The sequence below is a fragment of the Heteronotia binoei genome, chromosome 1 (genome assembly GCF_032191835.1).
Source record: "Heteronotia binoei isolate CCM8104 ecotype False Entrance Well chromosome 1, APGP_CSIRO_Hbin_v1, whole genome shotgun sequence".
Taxonomy (NCBI): domain Eukaryota; kingdom Metazoa; phylum Chordata; class Lepidosauria; order Squamata; family Gekkonidae; genus Heteronotia; species Heteronotia binoei.
This window is the reverse complement of record NC_083223.1, coordinates 158094965-158113719: the sequence shown is the minus strand read 5'-3', so window position 1 is coordinate 158113719 and position 18755 is coordinate 158094965. Positions and strand designations below refer to the sequence as shown.

The window sequence follows — 18755 nt, the reverse complement described above, 5'->3', positions numbered from 1 at the left end:
CTCCTGTGGGTCAGTGGATCCAAAGGAACAGCGCAGGGAGCAAATTGGGATTCTGCCGCCAGAAGGAGCAATCAATCAACAAAAGTTTTCCTTTGCAGACAAAAAAACCATACTGTCAGAAGAGCTGTGCTGATGGAACAGCACTTTAGGATCCAAGCCCTGTTTAGGATAGGTCTTGCTTTGCATAAAGTTCATATTTGTGACCCCTACTTAGTGAATGCAATCAGTTTATATAAGCAGAAAACAACTACCACTTGGAATGTTGGAACTGTGAACAGTAGAGGCAACCACATGTAGCTGTTAGTGAGCAATGTCCCGTGTCTCTTATTTGTGGTTTATAAAACAGAAATATACACCTAATGTCATAGTCTTTGGAGCTGGAATATTGATCTAGTGGTAGATGGATAACTGAGGAAGCAGAAGAGCAATCACAGAGGCACTTTCTACATCTTAGCAAACCTGATCTGAAATGGCCCATCATGCATTCACTTCTGATGTACAAGTTCTGCATATTGAAATTACTAGTGACAGTCCCCTCTTCTGACTAAAAATATCACTTTTAATATTAGAGGAGCACATTCCTGAATCCTTTTACTAGTGAACTTCATGAAGTGCAGTTTGGCACCTCATTTTCCTTCTCTGAATTTATACTTTAAAAAAAAGAAGAAGAAAGAAAGATTCTACAAAGGTTGCATCTCCCAAGTAGAAAAGTCTAGTTTTGAATAGCAAAATGTGATTCCTTGAATTCAGTAGGAGCTCACAGGAGCACAGCTCCTGAACCTTTCTGAGGGTTCCTCCTCTTCCCGTCCATTGAATAGTAAGTGCAGCTGCATAACAATCCCTAGATTAGGAGAGCAGGCAGCCATCCAGCCACCAGGAGCTTTGCCACGCCCCCAGCAGCCCTCATTAACCCCTGGAGAAGCCCACACCACCCTTTCTCCACTTCTTATGTGATTTTGGGCAACAGGTGGTTTGCTGGCCTTTTGACTGTGGGGGGGGGGGCAGACAAGGAGAGCCCTGGGTGAGCGAGGCCTGCTTGGGCTGACTGGATCTCTAGCCAGCTCAAGCATGCCTCACTCACCCAGGGCTCTCCTTTCTTGCATCAGGTTGCTTTTGGCTGGTGGGGTGGTGGTGGCATATGCTAATGAGTTATGGTAATGAGCTCCACCATCTATTTTTCTACCAAATGATCCCTGCAAAGCAGTATAACCTCTCAGAGAGGATTTCTAGGCTAAACAACCGGCTGCTTAGGAAAGGGGAAGCCAGGAATGATCTGTTCTGCCACCATCTCTTTCCACAAGCTTTTCTTCCCTATAACTATTTAGAACTTTCTTTTAAAATGTAAATTTAATTCCTACAATAGCTTTTTAGATAAAAGTATAATGTTTAATGGGATGTTACACATTTTCTTCTCTTGCTGTACTATTTAAATTAGGAAGAAATAGAACCTTTTCCAGAAGAGAGAGAGAACTTTCTACAACAGCTATATAAGTTCATGGAAGACAGAGGTGAGCATTTCATTTCTTTTCTATATAGTTATTTTATTTTACTCAGGGCTTTTTTTGTAGAAAAAGCCCAGCAGGAAGTCATTTGCATATTAGGCCATACCCCCTGATGTTATCATTGTTTCACACAGGGCCCAGCTGGAACTTATTTGCATATTAGGCCACACACCTGACATCAAGCCAGCCAGAACTGCGTTCCTGTGTGTTCCTACTAAAAAAAAAAGCGCTGATTTTACTCAAATGTAATGCAGACCTGGAAACCCATCTCTTTTTTTTTTGTCACTGTCCATATATAGCAATTGAAATTTAATCCATATATAGCAATTAAAAATTAATCCATCAGCCAATACAATGTTGTGTTTTTAAAATTCAAAATTAATTTTGCAATACATGGTATAGTCTACTGTTTAGTTGTTGTTCAGTCGCACAGTCGAGTTAGACTCTTTGAGACCCCATGGACCAAGTCACGCCAGGCCCTCCTGTCTTCCACCATCCTCCGAATGGTCTACTATTTTACCTGTATTTTAATCTCATTTTTACTGTGTGTTTTTGGGTCAGTATAGAAATAGTGAAATACATATATCCAGAGCTTTTTTTGTAGAAAAAGCCCAGCAGGAATTTCTTTGCATATTAGGCTACACCCCCTGATGCCAAGCCAGCTGGAACTGTGTTCCTGTATGTTCCTGCTCAAAAAAATCCCTGCATATATCTGTTTATATGGATATATAACTTGTAACCTACGAAGCCAAATGCTCTCCAACTGCCATGTATTGTGACCTGACAGCGTTTCATGTTTTGTTTTGTTTTTTTTGCTGTCCCAGACAGACAACAAAACAGGAGCTTTATCAAACCCCTGTTTTGCCATGCATGAATGATGAGCTTTGTTAAATTTGGCACTTTATAAATTGTTGAGCCCCAAAGAAAAGTACAGTTGTGGTGTGCACATAGTTTCAATTTATTCTTGTTTTGAATTGTATCATAATGCCATTTGTCTGTTAATCATAGACCAATGGCAAGTATTTAAAAATAAATATAAATTAAATTAATTTATCTTGGGTTTGCAAATATTTTATACAAGATCAGTTCCTGTATAAACACCCTGCACCTGCTTCGGCGGGGAGGGCAGGATATAAATAAAATAATAATGTTCTTGATATCTAAAGATGTAAACTCATGTATTGTAAGTCCTTTCCCCCACATTCTTTGATATAAATATTTAAAAGAATTAATATTTCCTGTGCTATCCATGTAATTTAAGCTGTTAATGTACTGTTTGAAGTAAGATGAACTCAACTTTTAAATCAGAAATTACAGGATTATTTTTTAAATGTAGGAATCCACATATATTTGATAATGAATTTTCTAATTATATGGAAGTTTTATTAAAACTATCAAATGCACTCTGTTAAATGGCTATTAACAAAGAAAATAAGCTTAAGGTTGTGATCCTGCACTTTCTTATTTGAGAATAAACGCATTTGAATATCATTGAATTTACTTCTGAATAAATATGTACAGGATTAGGCTGCACAGTACGTATGCAGACGAGTCCAGTGGTGATTTGTGTGGTATTTTTTTTTACTATTACTACCTTCTCTACTGAGCACTGAACGGGCAGTGGCTGGATGGGAAGCGGAAGAGATACTAGGGCTGCAATCCCAATGGCTGTACTGTTGCCTTCTGAATGTACTGTCAACAAGGGCACCAGATCCCTCCCATCATTCATCAGTGCTCAGTGGGGAAGATGTAGCACTCCAGGAAAATAAATTGCTGTATGAACAGCTATTCTTTGAAATTCTAAATTGATTTATATGCATTGATTTCTGTTGATCTTGTTTCAAGCTGCAAACCCAGACTTCAAATACTTTGTTTCACAGGGACTCCAATTAATAAGCGACCTGTACTTGGATACAGAAACTTGAATCTGTTCAAATTATTCAGACTTGTACATAAGCTTGGAGGATTTGATAATGTAAGTACTATATTTTATAGAAGAAAACTTCATAGTCTACATTTGAAGACCAAAGAATTCCTTTTAAATTGTTCTCAAGCACAGTAGGGATGAATCATGATCTTTCAATATTGGAATCTTGCAATAGCAGGACTAAATGGTTGAATCATGTAGTGAAATAGGACTTGGAAATAATTCTCTGCAGAATGAAAGAGCCTTGGAGAAAATTATGTCAAAGGGGTGTGTGACGGAACCGGCCCGATTGTGCCTTCAGACCCGGTCCCGTCTGCTCCCTATTGAGTCGCCAACTCCTGGAGGGAGCTATTTCTCCTCCTACCCCTTGGGCTCGCTGCCACCACCTGCTCAGTCCCGGGGTTCAGATTGAGAGGAACAGGACTCCCAATCCCCCTCTCCAGCTGTGAGGCCAGGCCTCAAGGTCCTCTGCCACCCTGCACTTGGGTTTCACAGAGACCTCAGCGCTTCTTTGGGGCACCCCTGGAGGATTGGCACCTTATCCAACTGCATGCCTTCCCCCTTCCCCGGGGCCCCCTTCTCAAAAACAGCGTGGTCTAAAGCGGTCTGGGGATCTATGTGGTACAGAGTTTGACTGCCAGCATTTTAATCAGAAAAAAACATTTATTTAAAAGGGAAAAGGATATGGAAAGAAAAACAAAACAAAAACAGTTGCATCTACAAAATTAGCACAGCCCAGCACAGCACAGCAAACAGCATAACAAAGAAAAGTTGATTATAAACCCATCCGGCTGGCCCTGATCTAAACTTGCCCTGTCTTGTGAAGTACTTACTTAGTCTGCCTGCCTGGAGGCCTCATTTTCCTGAGCAGGCCTCCCCCACAGGCAGGAGCCTCCATTGCTCACCACATGCTCGCTCGAGCCCCCAGTTCAAATCTGGCTTCTCTTCCTGCCTAACACATGCAAGGAACAACAGCACTTCCTGCCTCTCTAGGAGATTTTCCCCCTAGCGTTGTTGGTTTGGCTCTGGAAGGGAGGGGGGGGAGTGAGGGGAAGGCTACAAAGCCTGCTGAATGGATTTACTGATCCCTGCCTTTTTGGATGAAGCACCAACACTCTCAGATGGCGTTTCTCCACACGTCCCCCTCCTTAAATTCTGAGCCGGAGGGGTTGCCTCCTACAGAGGTGACCCCGTAGCAGAATCCAAACAAACAAGGAGAAACCCATTAACCAAAATATTACACAAACATTCAGGTATTTCTCCAATAATACACAAAGTCCAGCACCCTCGGTGCCCATGTCCCTTCTGGACAAAACGTTGCATTGCTGCATGCAGAAGGAATGTCCAGTCTTTAAGATGTACTCCTCCATCTCCCAGGACCACCTCTGGAGTTTGGTGCTCTCCCTCCGTTGCTGCTGTTGCTGGGGTGAGTGGTCCATCAAAGGAGGAAATTCCTGGCCCCACATATGGGGTTGGAAACTGCCCAGTTCCCACCCAGTTGCTCCTTCTTTATCCCTCATTGGTGGAATGTTCCCTCTGTCCACTCTGTCCTCCCAGAAAACCACCTCTGGGGCTCCAAACAATTGCTGTCCCAGCTTCTTTTTGTCTCCTTCCTTCCTACCTATATGCACCACCATGGACCTCGTAGAGAATGGCTGTGGTATCTTCACCTGCACCACTTGAACTGCCTTTCCCATTTTCTCCATAGCCACCACATAAGTAGCATCGCCCAGGTCATCCACAATCATATGGGGTCCCTCCCATTCCACTTTCCGTTCACCAGTATGAAGTGGCAGGACATCCATCACCCTATCCCCTGTCTCAGCTTCTGCAGACTCCACTTTCTGGTCGCTTGCCACCTCACCCAGTGGTTCCAGCCTAGGGTCACTTTGAACCTCAGACAGGAACATTTCTGGCTCCCCCAGACTTCCTATCATCTGTTCCTTCAAGCCACCCCTAGTCCCACTGTTTCCAGAACACTCAGCCAAAGTTTGATCTGGGTTCTCCGCCCCCTCAGTTGGTTTTTCAGTGTCAGCCAACTGAGCTCCTTCCTTCCTGGAAGGCTCCACAGCAACCTGCTGCCCTTGCGGAAATTGGCACCCCTCTTCCCATTGGGCACACCCTCCTGCAGGGTTTGAGACAGACTGGTCCTCCCCCTCCCTGGTTGGTGGTGAGGTGGCTTCCCTAAAGTTGCCTTCCTCCCCCCACCTTCCCCTGAGGGTTTGGCTTGGGTTCTCAGTCCCCTCGGTTGGTTTTTCAGCACTACCCAACTGACCCCCTTCCTGCCTGGAAGGTCCCACAGCTTCCCAGGATTCCTGTCTGCCCTGCTTCAAGACGACCTGTTTTGAGAGCGTCTCGGACGATCCCACTTCCTGATCCACAGCTACTTGGTGAACCGGTTCCAACCTAAGGCCGCTCCGGACCCCCTCCTGGAACCGCTCCCGTTCCCCCAAGCCTTCAGCTATGTGCTCCTCTGAGCCCACATTAGCCTTGCTGCTCTCAGAACCTCCTGTGAAATCTCCACTCTCCACCTCGGTCTCTTCAGCTTGCACATCCTTTATGCTAGACAGGTTCCTTTCCTTGCTAGGAACATCTACAGCCTCTTGCTGCACTTGGGGAAAGCTACACCCCTCTTCCCCTTGGGAACACCCTACTCCAGGGCTTGAGACAGGCTGGTCCTCCCCCTCCTGGGTGACTGCCCTCTCTTCGTCCTCAGTAACCTGTGCTGTTTCCCCCTCCCTGGTTGGTGGTGAGGTGGCTTCCTTAAAGTTGCCTTCCTCCTCCCACTTTCCCCTGGGGGTTTGGCTGCGGGGTACAGCCTTGATAGGGTACTGGCCAACCACCAAATCCCGGCCCAAGAACACTGGAACTGTTTGTTCCTTCTTTACCCCACATTCAGAATAGGATTTACCTTCTTGTGGAGCCAAACCCCTGAACTGCTTTCGGGAGTGGTCTGGCCCCAGTTTAAACCTTTTAAATACAGTGGCTTTATAGGCCGCAAAAGTTATCCCCCCATCTTCCATAGGCATGCTGTAATAGATGGCTGAAAGCTCTCCAGTCAGGTTGCTACAAAGGTAAGACATATAGTCCTCCTCTGCAATCCCCCACTGTTTGGCTGCCCTCTCAAAGTTGGAGAGGTATGTGGAGGGGTCTTCTCCCTCCTTGTACACTGCAAAGTCTTTGGGGGTGACTTGGATCTCTTTGCTTAGTTCAGCTTCCAGACGTAGCACCTCAAGCTCATGGCGACGTTGCTCTTCCAGCTCCCGTCTGCGGATCTCAGCTTGTCTCAGCTCCCTCTCTCTTTCCTCCTGTCTGCGGAGCTCAGCTCGTCTCAGCTCCCTCTCTCTTTGTCTTTCCTCTCTCTCTCTTTCCTCCTGGCTGCGGAGCTCAGCTCGTCTCAGCTCCCTCTCTCTTTGTCTTTCCTCTCTCTCTCGTTCCTCCTGTCTGCGCTCTTGGTACGCCTTGGTACGTATTCTTGCCAGTTCCAACTGTAGCTGCAAGGTTGCTTCTGACTGGGTGGGGAACACTTTTGCAAGTGCCCCTGCATGCTGATGATACTCCAAAAGGAGGTCTTTCATATCTACTACAGTCATGTTGTCACACTCCAGCTTGTGCTTTGCACACTCTTCCTGGAGCTGTGGCTTTGTCATCTTCAGGATTTCCCGCATCTTAGCACGCTCCATCCTAACTAGCTAAACTTTCCCTACTCCAGTTGACCCGAAAATAAAACAAAACCGCTGTTGCTTCCTCTGGGTGCTTGCACGCATCAAAAACCAAAAATGCCTGGCCAATCAAGTTCTCTGTTTGTTCTTATCCCACCGCTGCCGCCAAGTGTGGCGGAACCGGCCCGATTGTGCCTTCAGACCCGGTCCCGTCAGCTCCCTATGGAGTCGCCAACTCCTGGAGGGAGCTATTTCTCCTCCTGCCCCTTTGGGCTCGCTGCCACCACCTGCTCAGTCCTGGGGTTCAGATTGAGAGGAACAGGACTCCCAATCCCTCTCTCCAGCTGTGAGGCCAGGCCTCAAGGTCCTCTGCCACCCTGCACTTGGGTTTCACAGAGACCTCAGCGCTTCTTTGGGGCACCCCTGGAGGATTGGCACCTTATCCAACTGCATGCCTTCCCCCTTCCCCGGGGCCCCCTTCTCAAAAACAGCGTGGTCTAAAGCGGTCTGGGGATCTATGTGGTACAGAGTTTGACTGCCAGCATTTTAATCAGAAAAAACATTTATTTAAAAGGGAAAAGGATATGGAAAGAAAAACAAAACAAAAACAGTTGCATCTACAAAATTAGCACAGCCCAGCACAGCACAGCAAACAGCATAACAAAGAAAAGTTGATTATAAACGCATCCGGCTGGCCCTGATCTAAACTTGCCCTGTCTTGTGAAGTACTTACTTAGTCTGCCTGCCTGGAGGCCTCATTTTCCTGAGCAGGCCTCCCCCACAGGCAGGAGCCTCCATTGCTCACCACATGCTCGCTCGAGCCCCCAGTTCAAATCTGGCTTCTCTTCCTGCCTAACACATGCAAGGAACAACAGCACTTCCTGCCTCTCTAGGAGATTTTCCCCCTAGCGTTGTTGGTTTGGCTCTGGAAGGGAGGGGGGGGAGTGAGGGGAAGGCTACAAAGCCTGCTGAATGGATTTACTGATCCCTGCCTTTTTGGATGAAGCACCAACACTCTCAGATGGCGTTTCTCCACAGGGTGATTAAAATTAGCCAAGACTAGTGTTAACATATAAAGCAGGAGTTTTCAGGAAGTGGTAGAGTTTTATATAACACTGGCAGAGACAGATAATGGAATTTAGACTTATGGAAACCCTGAAACTGCAGTACATAATGCTGCTAACAGTGGTAAAAGCATACATCTTGCCACCATCTGTTAGAGTTGTTTTGGGTGGTTTGGTGAGAAGTTTGCTAAGCACTATATTTATTTGACATTTGTACTCCACTTTTCTCCTCAGTGGGGACCTAAAATGGCTTGCAACACTGTTCTTTCATCTGTTTTATCCTCACAACAATCCTATGAGGCTGGTTAGTTGAGAGAGAGTAACTGGCCCAAGGTCACCCAGTGAGCTTCTATAGCAGAATGAGGATGTTGCAGAAGAAAAGCGGGAATACCATTCAGGGATTCCTGAGAACAGCTAGACCCACTGACAAAGTGTCTTTCTAGTGCAGTACAAAAGCAATAACAAAGTAACAGGGTAGAAACCCTGGAAAATATCTTATAATAAACTGTGACGTGCCCATGTGATCTAGCTTGTGGGGAAGAGATCAAGAAAAATATCCCCAAGAAGTAAATTGTACTAAATGAAGTTTTTAAAAAAGTCTTTATAATAATATTATACAGGAGACAAAAAAAGGGAGGGGAAAGGGTAGTTGGGTTCAAAATGTGGTAGGAAAGGGCAAAACAAATTGCAGCGCAGATTCACATAGCGCAGAGATTTTCAAATGAAGAATAAAGTTGGACTAATTCAGGTAAGTACACATTACCTAGGTTGTAGCAGATTCCTCAGAGATGTACAGAATCCTTTAGTAAAAAGATGTTTGAGGGGTCCTTAACTCCTATCTAACCTCCTGTGGACGGCAGTTCCAACTGGAGACAAGAGAAAATCCCGAATATCCTGTTACTTATGGTCAATGAAATTGGCGCTAAGCTAGCCTCCTCTCTAAGAATGGCAACCTGATTTAGCCAATGCCAGGCAAAATTCTATCTCTGGTTTTATTTTGGCAGTGAGCTACCACAAAGATATTTAGTTTCATTTATTACAGCAGCAATACATCTGAAGGAAAGGGGGGGGGAAGAGAGTGGATGTCACTGTAAAAAGGTAGTCAGTCAGAAAATCAGACAAAGACTAGCCAAGTCTTCAGTTAGGAAATGGTTAACATCATAGCAGTGCATCCTGCATGGTTCTGCTGCGCCTCTCCATGCCTTTTTTTACATTGACCTTAGTATCCTTCTGGTTTGCTTAACTGTGATGGGACTGAAGGCCTTTCTCAGAGGACATATTCCAAAAGGTAATCTGGAATGCCACTGCTGTTTTATGGCCTCTGACCTGGCACAATATTGTCTCCTGCTATTTAATATTGTCACAAAAACTACTGAATGAGCAGATGATACCCAGTTTACATCAAATTCCTGGGAGCAAGTTGAGATCTGGAACTAATATTTAATTTTGATGAAGGATGAGGGTAAATAAATTTCTACGTAATTTGGACATGGTGGAAGCACTATTGATGCTTGGGAATCTGGAAAATAAGGATCCAACCTATGGTAGATGCATTTAAGACTTGATGTGCAGCTTGGAGAGAGAGGACTCAGATTTGTGATTCCTGGCTATTCCACAGAGAAAAAATTTCACTACAGTAATTTATTTATTTATTTATTTTTTAATCTGAGATTTATATCCCGCCCTTCCCACTAGGTGGCTCAGGGCGGCTTACAGCATGTAAAACTAACATAAAATATAAATTAAACATTAAAAGTAATGCCCTAGGGACAGCCAGATTAAGTTACTGTATCGCAATCTGCATATGGCTGTATTTGAAAATTGTTGAGCAACTATAGCTGGTTCAAAATGTGGCCACCAGATTACTAGAATGGCTGTAAGAAACATAAAATGACAGTTTTAACTACATCACTGGTTTTCAGTTGGTTTCCATATCCAATTCAAAGTGCTGGTGTTGATTTTTTACTCAAGATATATCAAGGACCACTTGCTCCCATATGAAACCTACCTTTTAAAAACAGGAGGGAGAAAAGAAAGCTTAGTCACCCTTCCTCTTCAGTTTCTTAGTATGAACATACAATGCTGTCTTTTACTGACTGAGACCATGGATGTATCTAGCTTAGTACTCAGAAAGCAAGAAGTGTCCAGGGTCCCAGGCATGGAATGCTCTTTTGTAAACCTGCTACCTCAGATTCTTTTACTGGAGATGCCAGGAGCCAAGCTAGGAATTTAGCATTCAAAGCATATTCTCTATCAATAAGCCCATGTTGCCAGTCAAGGAATATATAAGAGAAAGGAATAATTTATACGTCTTCATTGCTTTATCCAGATTTTAATTGATGCTATGTAATTAGACCAAGCAAGTCATTGACAGCTAATTGACAAGACAAGAAGGTAGATGTATCTTGACTGGAATAACTGGCTGGGAAATAATCAAAAGTTGTATAGAAAGGATCCACTGTATCTACAGTTTTGACTCCCTTTGCAATAATCATCTGTTGCTTCTTTCTAATCACCATCAAAGTAACTTTTAAGGCTGAGAACTTCTAAACTGTAACTCACTGAAATTCACATACTTATATTTAATGTAAACTCAGTTTAGTGGCAGTTTGTGTGTGGTTAAGAGTTAGCTGCTATTTCCTCAGACTCACTCAGGCCATTGTATGGCACTTGCCATGCTTATATGCAAATACTTCAACGCATAATGGCCTCTTAATACACAGTCCTTACCTCCCTGATTTGTCAGGTATGGATCATGCTTTGTTGGGCCTGCGTACACCAGATTTACAAGAATGCTACAAAAGTACAGCTAAAACATATATGTAAGCTGGCCATAAGCACAGGTGGAACAAATGGAAGTGATTCTGCACATATTCAGCATTTATGGGAATACAGCTTGAAACTACCTGAAATACAGTGATAGTTAATATGCATCAGTACTTGTTTTTATTCAGTAGGACAGAATCACTAATTTAATAACTATCATTTAATGGGGGTAATAATATTTCTTTTATTTATAGATTGAAAGTGGAGCAGTTTGGAAGCAGGTATATCAGGATCTTGGGATCCCTGTCTTGAACTCTGCTGCTGGATATAATGTTAAATGTGCTTATAAAAAGTAAGTAAATCTGTATATATGACATTGTAATAAATGATGTATAAAGTTAATTAGGGAATTACAATTTTATTTAAAGAGTATGTTGTTAGTTGTGGCAGTTTTCTCCATTTTTATTATGCCATACATTGAGTCCTTTTTTAATTTGTTTGAAAACTTAATGTTTCACTCCAGAAATGTCACTAAGCTGACTAGCCTCAATAAAGTTGACTTTCAGATGTTTTCTTTATACAGTAAGCTAATCTTTTGGGCAGTTATTAAAATAAGAAAAGAAATATTCATCTAGCACCAAGGTTTTTTGTTTGTGTGCGTGTGTGGTTTTTTTAACCAGGACATTTTTTGAGCAGGAACGCAGTTCCGGCTGGCTTGGCATCAGGGGTGTGGCCTAATATGCAAATAAGTTCCTGTTGCACTTTTTCTACCAAAAAGCCCTGTTTAGAACAAGTGACTCTTAAACATATGTTGTCCAATAGATGTACGTATGTGCTAAAGATGTGTTTGTCTGGTAAAACTAATACTGACTGACCTTTCTGTGTTGCTTTCTTCTTTAAGATATCTTTATGGCTTTGAAGATTATTGCACATCGGCAAATATTGAATTTAAAATGGCATTGCCAGAGAAAATAGCAAGCAAGTCCTGTAAAGACTGTGGAAAAGATGTGGAAAAGCATGAAGAAACTGAACAAAATGTAAAAGAAATAAAGTTGGACATTGAAGAAAGAGATAATGAAACAGCAATTATAAAGCAACAAGTCAAATCAACTGAGAATGATTATGAAAGAAAAGATAATGATAACTCCTCCTCTTTGGTAAGAGAACCTGTCTTCTGCTTTGGTGTTTGATATATCTTTGCATTCTGTTACCATACCATACCAAACCTTTATGCATTCTGTTAAATTCAGCAGAGAAGTAGAAATCACCTTTGGGGGTTGTTTGTACAAGAGATAGACAGATAGCAGAACCCGTTGTAGTACAGATTCACTTTAATGCCTCCAGAGAATACACTAGACCAAGGGTGGACAAACTTGCTTAATGTGAGAACCACACAGAATAAACATCAGATGTTTGAGAGCGGGAGGGTGTGAGGAAGGAAGGCAGGCAGGCAAATAGATTGGGCGAGGGAAAAGAAAACTTTAAATGCATTCTCCAAGCCACTGGCTGGCTTGACTTGGAGAACTGATTTAAAGAGAGAAATGCTTTCTCCATGCTAGGGGCTTCAAGAGCCACACAATATATGAGAAAGAGCCACATGTGGCTCCTGAGTTGCAGTATGGTCACCCCTACACTAGACCAAGGTTATGCTGCAGGTTATGCTGAATTCTGAATAAAACCCAAATATCTATCCTTTGAGCATGAAATAAAATCTGGAATCTGTAAAGCTGAGCTATAGAATCCAATCTTTATTATGCATGCATAATGGCTGCATTCAGACTCACAATAAACTGTGATTTATTTAAGCCACAGATTGTTGAATAAACCGTCCTTAGTCTATCAGGCATGCATAACAGTAATGGTTTGTGCGTAAATCCCACTTGTCTGCTTCATGCCTTTTTTAACCTTCAGGTAGAATCCCTGGAGGGAATAGGAAAATGCTAGAATGTCCAAGGCCAGTAAATCCAATCTCGAATATATCTGGGTATATTTGGTTATATCTGGAGCCAGCAATTTAAACTTTAAAGCTCTCCAAGGCAGCTTGGTATTTTTCATTTTGCATATTTCCCAGGCAACAGGAGGAAGAGGGGAAGGTGGCAGATGCCACGGGCAAGTGGAATCACATTTTAGAGAGTTGACCCATTGTTAGTGTGCCTGTGTTTTACAGGTCTGCCTTGACTGTGTCTGGTTCTTCTGGGCTTCTGTAGATTGCATTGGTTCTGTTGGACTTCTGCTGCCACATTGGCTCTGCATTGGTTATGTTGGGCTTGCAAAAGTGTCCCCCTTGCTTAAGTTTGTTCTACTGTTCTTCTGTGGATTGACATTGGTTCTTTTCGGTTTGCAAAAGTGCCCCCTTACTTAAGTTTGTTCTTCTATGATTTTCTTGTTTGATTTTGTTTCTGTTGGCCTTGCCACATTGGCTTGTGGTTCTGCTGGGACCCCCTGGTTCTGCATTGGTTCTTTGGGCTTGTTGGTTCTTTCTGCTTTTAGAGGCTTTTAACCAGTTGTTGCTTTGCTTGCTGGTGAGTGTTTGAGTATTATTAGCTGGGAGAAAGTCTGGAATATTTTTCTCCATGGGAAACAATTGTGGATGTCTAGGAGCTCCTTGTTCACTTGAAATTTTAAGGTCATTTAAAGGTTAGGCACTGGCAGCACTGCTGCAATTTTGGTGCTGTTAGTGGAAACAGCTTCTCCAGCCCTCCATTATGATTTCCTATGGTACCTACTAATATCAGAACCCGCACATTGGATCCAAACACCAAACCTGTATTTTGAACCCAGGTAATTAGGAATACTGATACTTTTTGGCTTGCTGATATATGGATCTGAAAAATACTGATTTTTTTTTTTTTTGGCAGTGCACACCCCTAGAGTGTGTTCTTAGAAAGTACCATAGATAGCTAAATACATTTGGAGCAGCAAGGTTTTTTGCTGATCTGTGCTTCCATCTTCATATGCAGAAGACTAAGATGGACAACATTACTTAATAAACTGGGATTTCTACATTCAGACATTTCAAATTAGAATGTAGTGAAACCATGTTTATAATTTGTGGTTTATTGTGATATCAGTATTTTATCCAATGTTTCCTGGTGCCTTTCCTAACATGCAAGAGATGGGGAGCACTCCGCAGGTGCACCTGCTTCTTCCTGCATCTATCGTCCTTTCTGTTTTCAACACAAACTATAATGTAGTGTTACGTTTATACTGTTAATTATGAATTTTGGAGTAGGGATTGAAATCAGAGTTTAAGGCACTCTGCAAACTTGGTTGAAGGTAGCCATAGTTAGCATTAATAACGGTGAAAATGTAACTCTACACCAAATAAACATGCCAGTACAGGAAAACTTCATATGGTTATGAGCCATTTCTGTTAAACACCTTTGCTGATTTTTCTGTAAAACCTCTCAAGGCCAACTTTCACACTAAGCTTCTACTGAGGCCTCATTTCTCAGCCATACAGGTCTTTTTAAGTCTTCAAATGAGAGTGGAGGCATCTTGCCCATCTCCTTGCCACTTCCCACTCTAAAAAGAGACCTGCTTGACTGAAGAACAGTACTCAGTAGGAGCTGAAGGCCAGAAAAGAAGGCAGGTCTCCCCAGGGGAAATTATCAATATGATGAGATTTCTCTGCCAGCCCCACTATTCATGTTCTTCAGCCATGCAGGTTGAGACCCTTGTCATGGATGGAAAGTGACACAGTCTTTAAAAGAGCTGCATGGATAAAGGATGAGACCTCTGTAGGAGCAGTGGGGCCAACAGAGAAGTCTGCTGCTCTCCCACAAGGAAGCCTCAACATGGAAGGCAACCCAGAATTAGGAATGGGCACAAACCTAAAAAGAGTGTTTTGGGGCAGCCCATGAACCAATCCCTGAACCAACCCAAACAGACCCCACTCAAACGAGTCCAGCAAGTTCAGTTCTCCTTTTCTCCCGGCTATGGTGAGAAAGGGGACTGGGACCATCCTGGAAGAAACTTCTCTTCCCAGCCATAACTTGACAGGAGAAAGGGGGAGGATTGCCTGGGAAAGGACTTCCTTTCTCCTGCCCATGGTTCACCACGGTAAGGAGAAAGGTGGTGGCGATTGCCCAGAAATGGACTTCATTTAACTCTTTGAAGTAGTAGGGGGCAAAAATGAAGGGCTAAATGGCTGCCAGCCAGCCCATTTAAGCCTAACAGCTGAGCATCCCCCACACCGTTCGGCTGTTAGGTTTAAATGACTGGCCCTGAACTGCTGAATGGAACTGGCCAAAAATCCAATAAATGTTTCAGGAAGGTGCACATGAGCCAGTTTGTACATATCCCTACCAAGAATTGTTTCCCTGGTCCCTCCAGCATGGAAGCCTAACAGAGGCAGTCAGTTGGTGGTTACAACCATCTGTGGTATGTCACTCATTCATCAGAAATGACAATAGGGTTGCCAAGTCCAATTCAAGAAATACCTGGAGACTTTGGGGGTGGAGCCATAAGCAAACTTGTGACAAGCTCAACTGAACGCCAAAGGGAGTTCTGGCCATCACATTTAAAGGAACCGCACACCTTTTAAATGCCTTCCCTACATCAGAAATAATGAAGGACAGGGGCACCTTCTTTTGGGGATCATAGAATTGGACCCCCTAGTCCAAAACTTTTGAAACTTGGAGAACATTTTGAGGAGAGTCATCAGATGCTATGCTGAAAATTTGGTACCACTACCTCAGAAAACAGCCTCTCCAGAGACCCCCAGATCAATTCTCCATTATACCCTATGGGAATCGATCTCCATGGGGAATAATGAAGTGCCCAACAGACATTCCCCCCCCCCCATTTCTGACAACTCTGAAGCGGGGCAGGGCCTGCTCCTACTTAGGGATTGGCATCTCTACTCACAAGCTGCTGAACTTCCAACTTCTTCAAAGTAACATAGAGCAACCAAAAGTTCAAGTTTACCTTTCCTATGCAAACAACCCCTGAAAAGATTGTGCAACCAACGGAGGGTCTGGGCTGCTTTCACAGCCACTGGGAGCAGCCATATTGTTCTGCCGGCTCCCCCTGCAGCCTTAAAGACACAGACACACCATCCCAAGAGGAAGCCTTCCAAGTGGAGTCTGAAGCCTCCAGAGGTGGAAAGGAACATGGTGGCTGTGGGGGGTGGGGCTTCCCCCTGCCCGCCAGCTGACTGGGAGTGGAAAGGAGCCTGCAAAAGTGGGAGAACCCCTACTGGGACCTGGAGATTAGCAAGCCTAAATGGCAATGTTGTGAACATCATTAGGACAGTGCTATAATGGCTTCCTACAGCACTGTAACACACTGTGTTCTGCTTTTGTGAATGTAACACACACAGATATTTGCATATTTGGGCAGAGGTCCCTTTGCATGTGATTATCAGATTTTTCACTTTCTAGACAGCAAGTTCATATTTCTTCATTTATTTTATAAAGTTCAAGTGAACATCCATTTTTATTGCTATTCCTTAATTTTATATTTTATTTTTTTCTGAAAATATTCATCCCTTTTGTTTCTGTGTGGTAATACGTTCATACGTACTTATTGCTTCTAATCCCAGATAATAAAACCTTTATTTTGTTTACTACAATGTTTAAGAATTCAAGTTTTATTCCTCCCAACCGGCAATAACATAGTTATTTGAGAATACAGCAATTAGTGGTTCCATCTTTAACACTGCATACATTTTTTAAATACTATTGCAATAAATCAAAGACATTCATAAGTATAATACAATCTTGTTTCCAAAGTTATATATAGCATATATCAAATATACTTGAAATAATAAGCTATGTTTTTAGATTCAATAAAATACTGAATTCCCATCCACCCCCCCCCACCCCCCCCAAAAAATTCTGACACTTTTTGCCATGGTTTCAAAATATTCAGCACTTTTATTCAGCAGATTACAATCATTCCTCACAAGCAGGTAAAATGGCAGATAAAATGGTTTCCATCTTCTTTCTTGCAAACAAATCCACTTGTAAATAAGTTCACTAGTTTTCCTCTGGAAGAAGGTCATTTTCCATTTCTACTGGGGTATGTTTGTTCTTAACAGTGATTAAATTAATTTCTCAGCAGTAGACAGAGAAGTGATGCCCTATTGAGGAATACTACCTAGAATGTGACATGAACTGCAGCAGTTCCTAGATATAATTAGGATGAATTACTGGGACAGATGCATCTTAATTGTCAAATAATAGTTTTTTTAAAATGAGTTATAACAGCATTTTTTTTTCTCCTAGGAAAACAAAAAGTGTTTTCAGGAATCTCATTCTGACCAGGAAAATGAATTAAGAATAATTAAAAGAGAAGATGAAGCAAATATGGATTGTAAGGAGGATGAGAAGAGCAAAGACTTGGAAAAGCAAAACACCAGTCTGGAATCTGAAGACAGAGAGAAATCAAAGTAAGATTATTTTCTTTTCAATCGAACTGTGTGAAGGAACCAAATTGGGTTCCAGATCTGAGGTGTCTTGGATCATTAAAAGATTCAATAACAAGTAACTGTGTCCATGCCAAGGAGGTTGGTAGCTTGAAATTTCCAGACAAGACCCTCTCCATGTCAGTCTTTTGGATACAATTGTCCAGCTTTGGTCTAAAGCTTGCTGAGCTAGAAATAGTGTAAAGGAGGTATTCATCTACTTCGACCTCCAGGAGTGTAAGGGAAGTGGCCATGGCCAATAAATAAAAGGTGAATTCAGATAGTTTTAGAGGGCTGTTTTCAAGAGAAGAGTGGAGAAATTAGTATTGAGTGCACTTAGGAGTTTGATGACCAAAGTGGAGGGGCTGGCTAATGAAATAGTAATTAAGTAGAGAGAAGTGGCATGGCAAATTAGAAACAAGAGCTTGAAGTTTTAGAGAACTGGAAAAAATGACAAGGAAGAGTATATTTGGAGTGTAGTTACAAACACATTCTTGAAGAGGGAGCTAGGATGTAAGGGGAGTAGAAGTGAAAGCTGGAAGAAGAGTGTATGATAGAATAAAAGAAAAGGAATAAAAACCTTGTGGGCAGGTTAAATTGTCAAAGCTTAAAAGACAGCTCCTTTTGGATCTGGAAACATAGCTATGCAGAACAATCCTTTATGATTTCATTATCTTGAAAGGCGGCAATATCAGTGGAACTGATATTGTTACATTGTTGGAACATCTGATCACATAGTTGTGTTGATCCTACTGACATTCCCCTGGTTTTGCTGATTTTGACAACAGCTTTGAATAACCCTGTGAAATTGTTGTATTGCCATTGTACCACTTAAATGAATAGATGTATCTATAATACAGAGACTGTGTGAGTGTAGTTGGCCTTGATTGGGGGACCTTTCTGAATAGCTGGCATTCATGGAACATGGTGTGTGTGTGCTTTTAGGTGGAATAGTTACTTAAGTAATCAGTTTTATAAATAAAGAAATAAATTGTTTCATGTATGATATGTTGATATTGGCCAGTGGTACATTTAAGTGTGGCCATCAAGCAGAGATGATAATTTCTGTTATTGAAACTTGTGGGCTTCCTTATTATGGATTTGTCTTCTAGCCATTTTTTTGTGAAGAAGGGAGACATTAAAGCTAAATGTGTAACTTTGTCAGTTCATCGTGTGCAGGCAGTAGTGGAACTAGCAAATTTATCATTCTTCTCAGTTTAAACCTGTAATTGTGCCTACCTGGGATATGCCTGTGGTGAGAATTTAGTGTAGGATGCTCTTACATATTTTCTTATGTCTTTGGGGGTTTAAGGCTGGGTAGCCTTGAGGAATGAGGTGAAATTAGGTAAAAGAAAGAAATGTTCTTCTTTATTTACATGCTGCAGGTTTAGGTGAGAATGTGCTACCTCTAAAATGGATAAATAT

General features: G+C 42.4%; 1 protein-coding gene across 3 annotated transcripts in view; it reads left to right on the top strand.

Annotated features, from left to right (window-relative positions):
• Positions 1-18755, top strand: part of ARID4B (AT-rich interaction domain 4B) — a 176088-nt gene that overhangs the window by 118843 nt on the left and 38490 nt on the right. For all 3 annotated transcript variants that reach the window (XM_060243094.1, XM_060243107.1, XM_060243100.1), the window contains exons 12-16: positions 1440-1508; positions 3383-3477; positions 11176-11273; positions 11823-12078; positions 17152-17315. In XM_060243094.1, coding sequence (XP_060099077.1) covers positions 1440-1508; positions 3383-3477; positions 11176-11273; positions 11823-12078; positions 17152-17315 — 682 coding nt within the window. The remainder of the gene's footprint in view (positions 1-1439; positions 1509-3382; positions 3478-11175; positions 11274-11822; positions 12079-17151; positions 17316-18755) is intronic.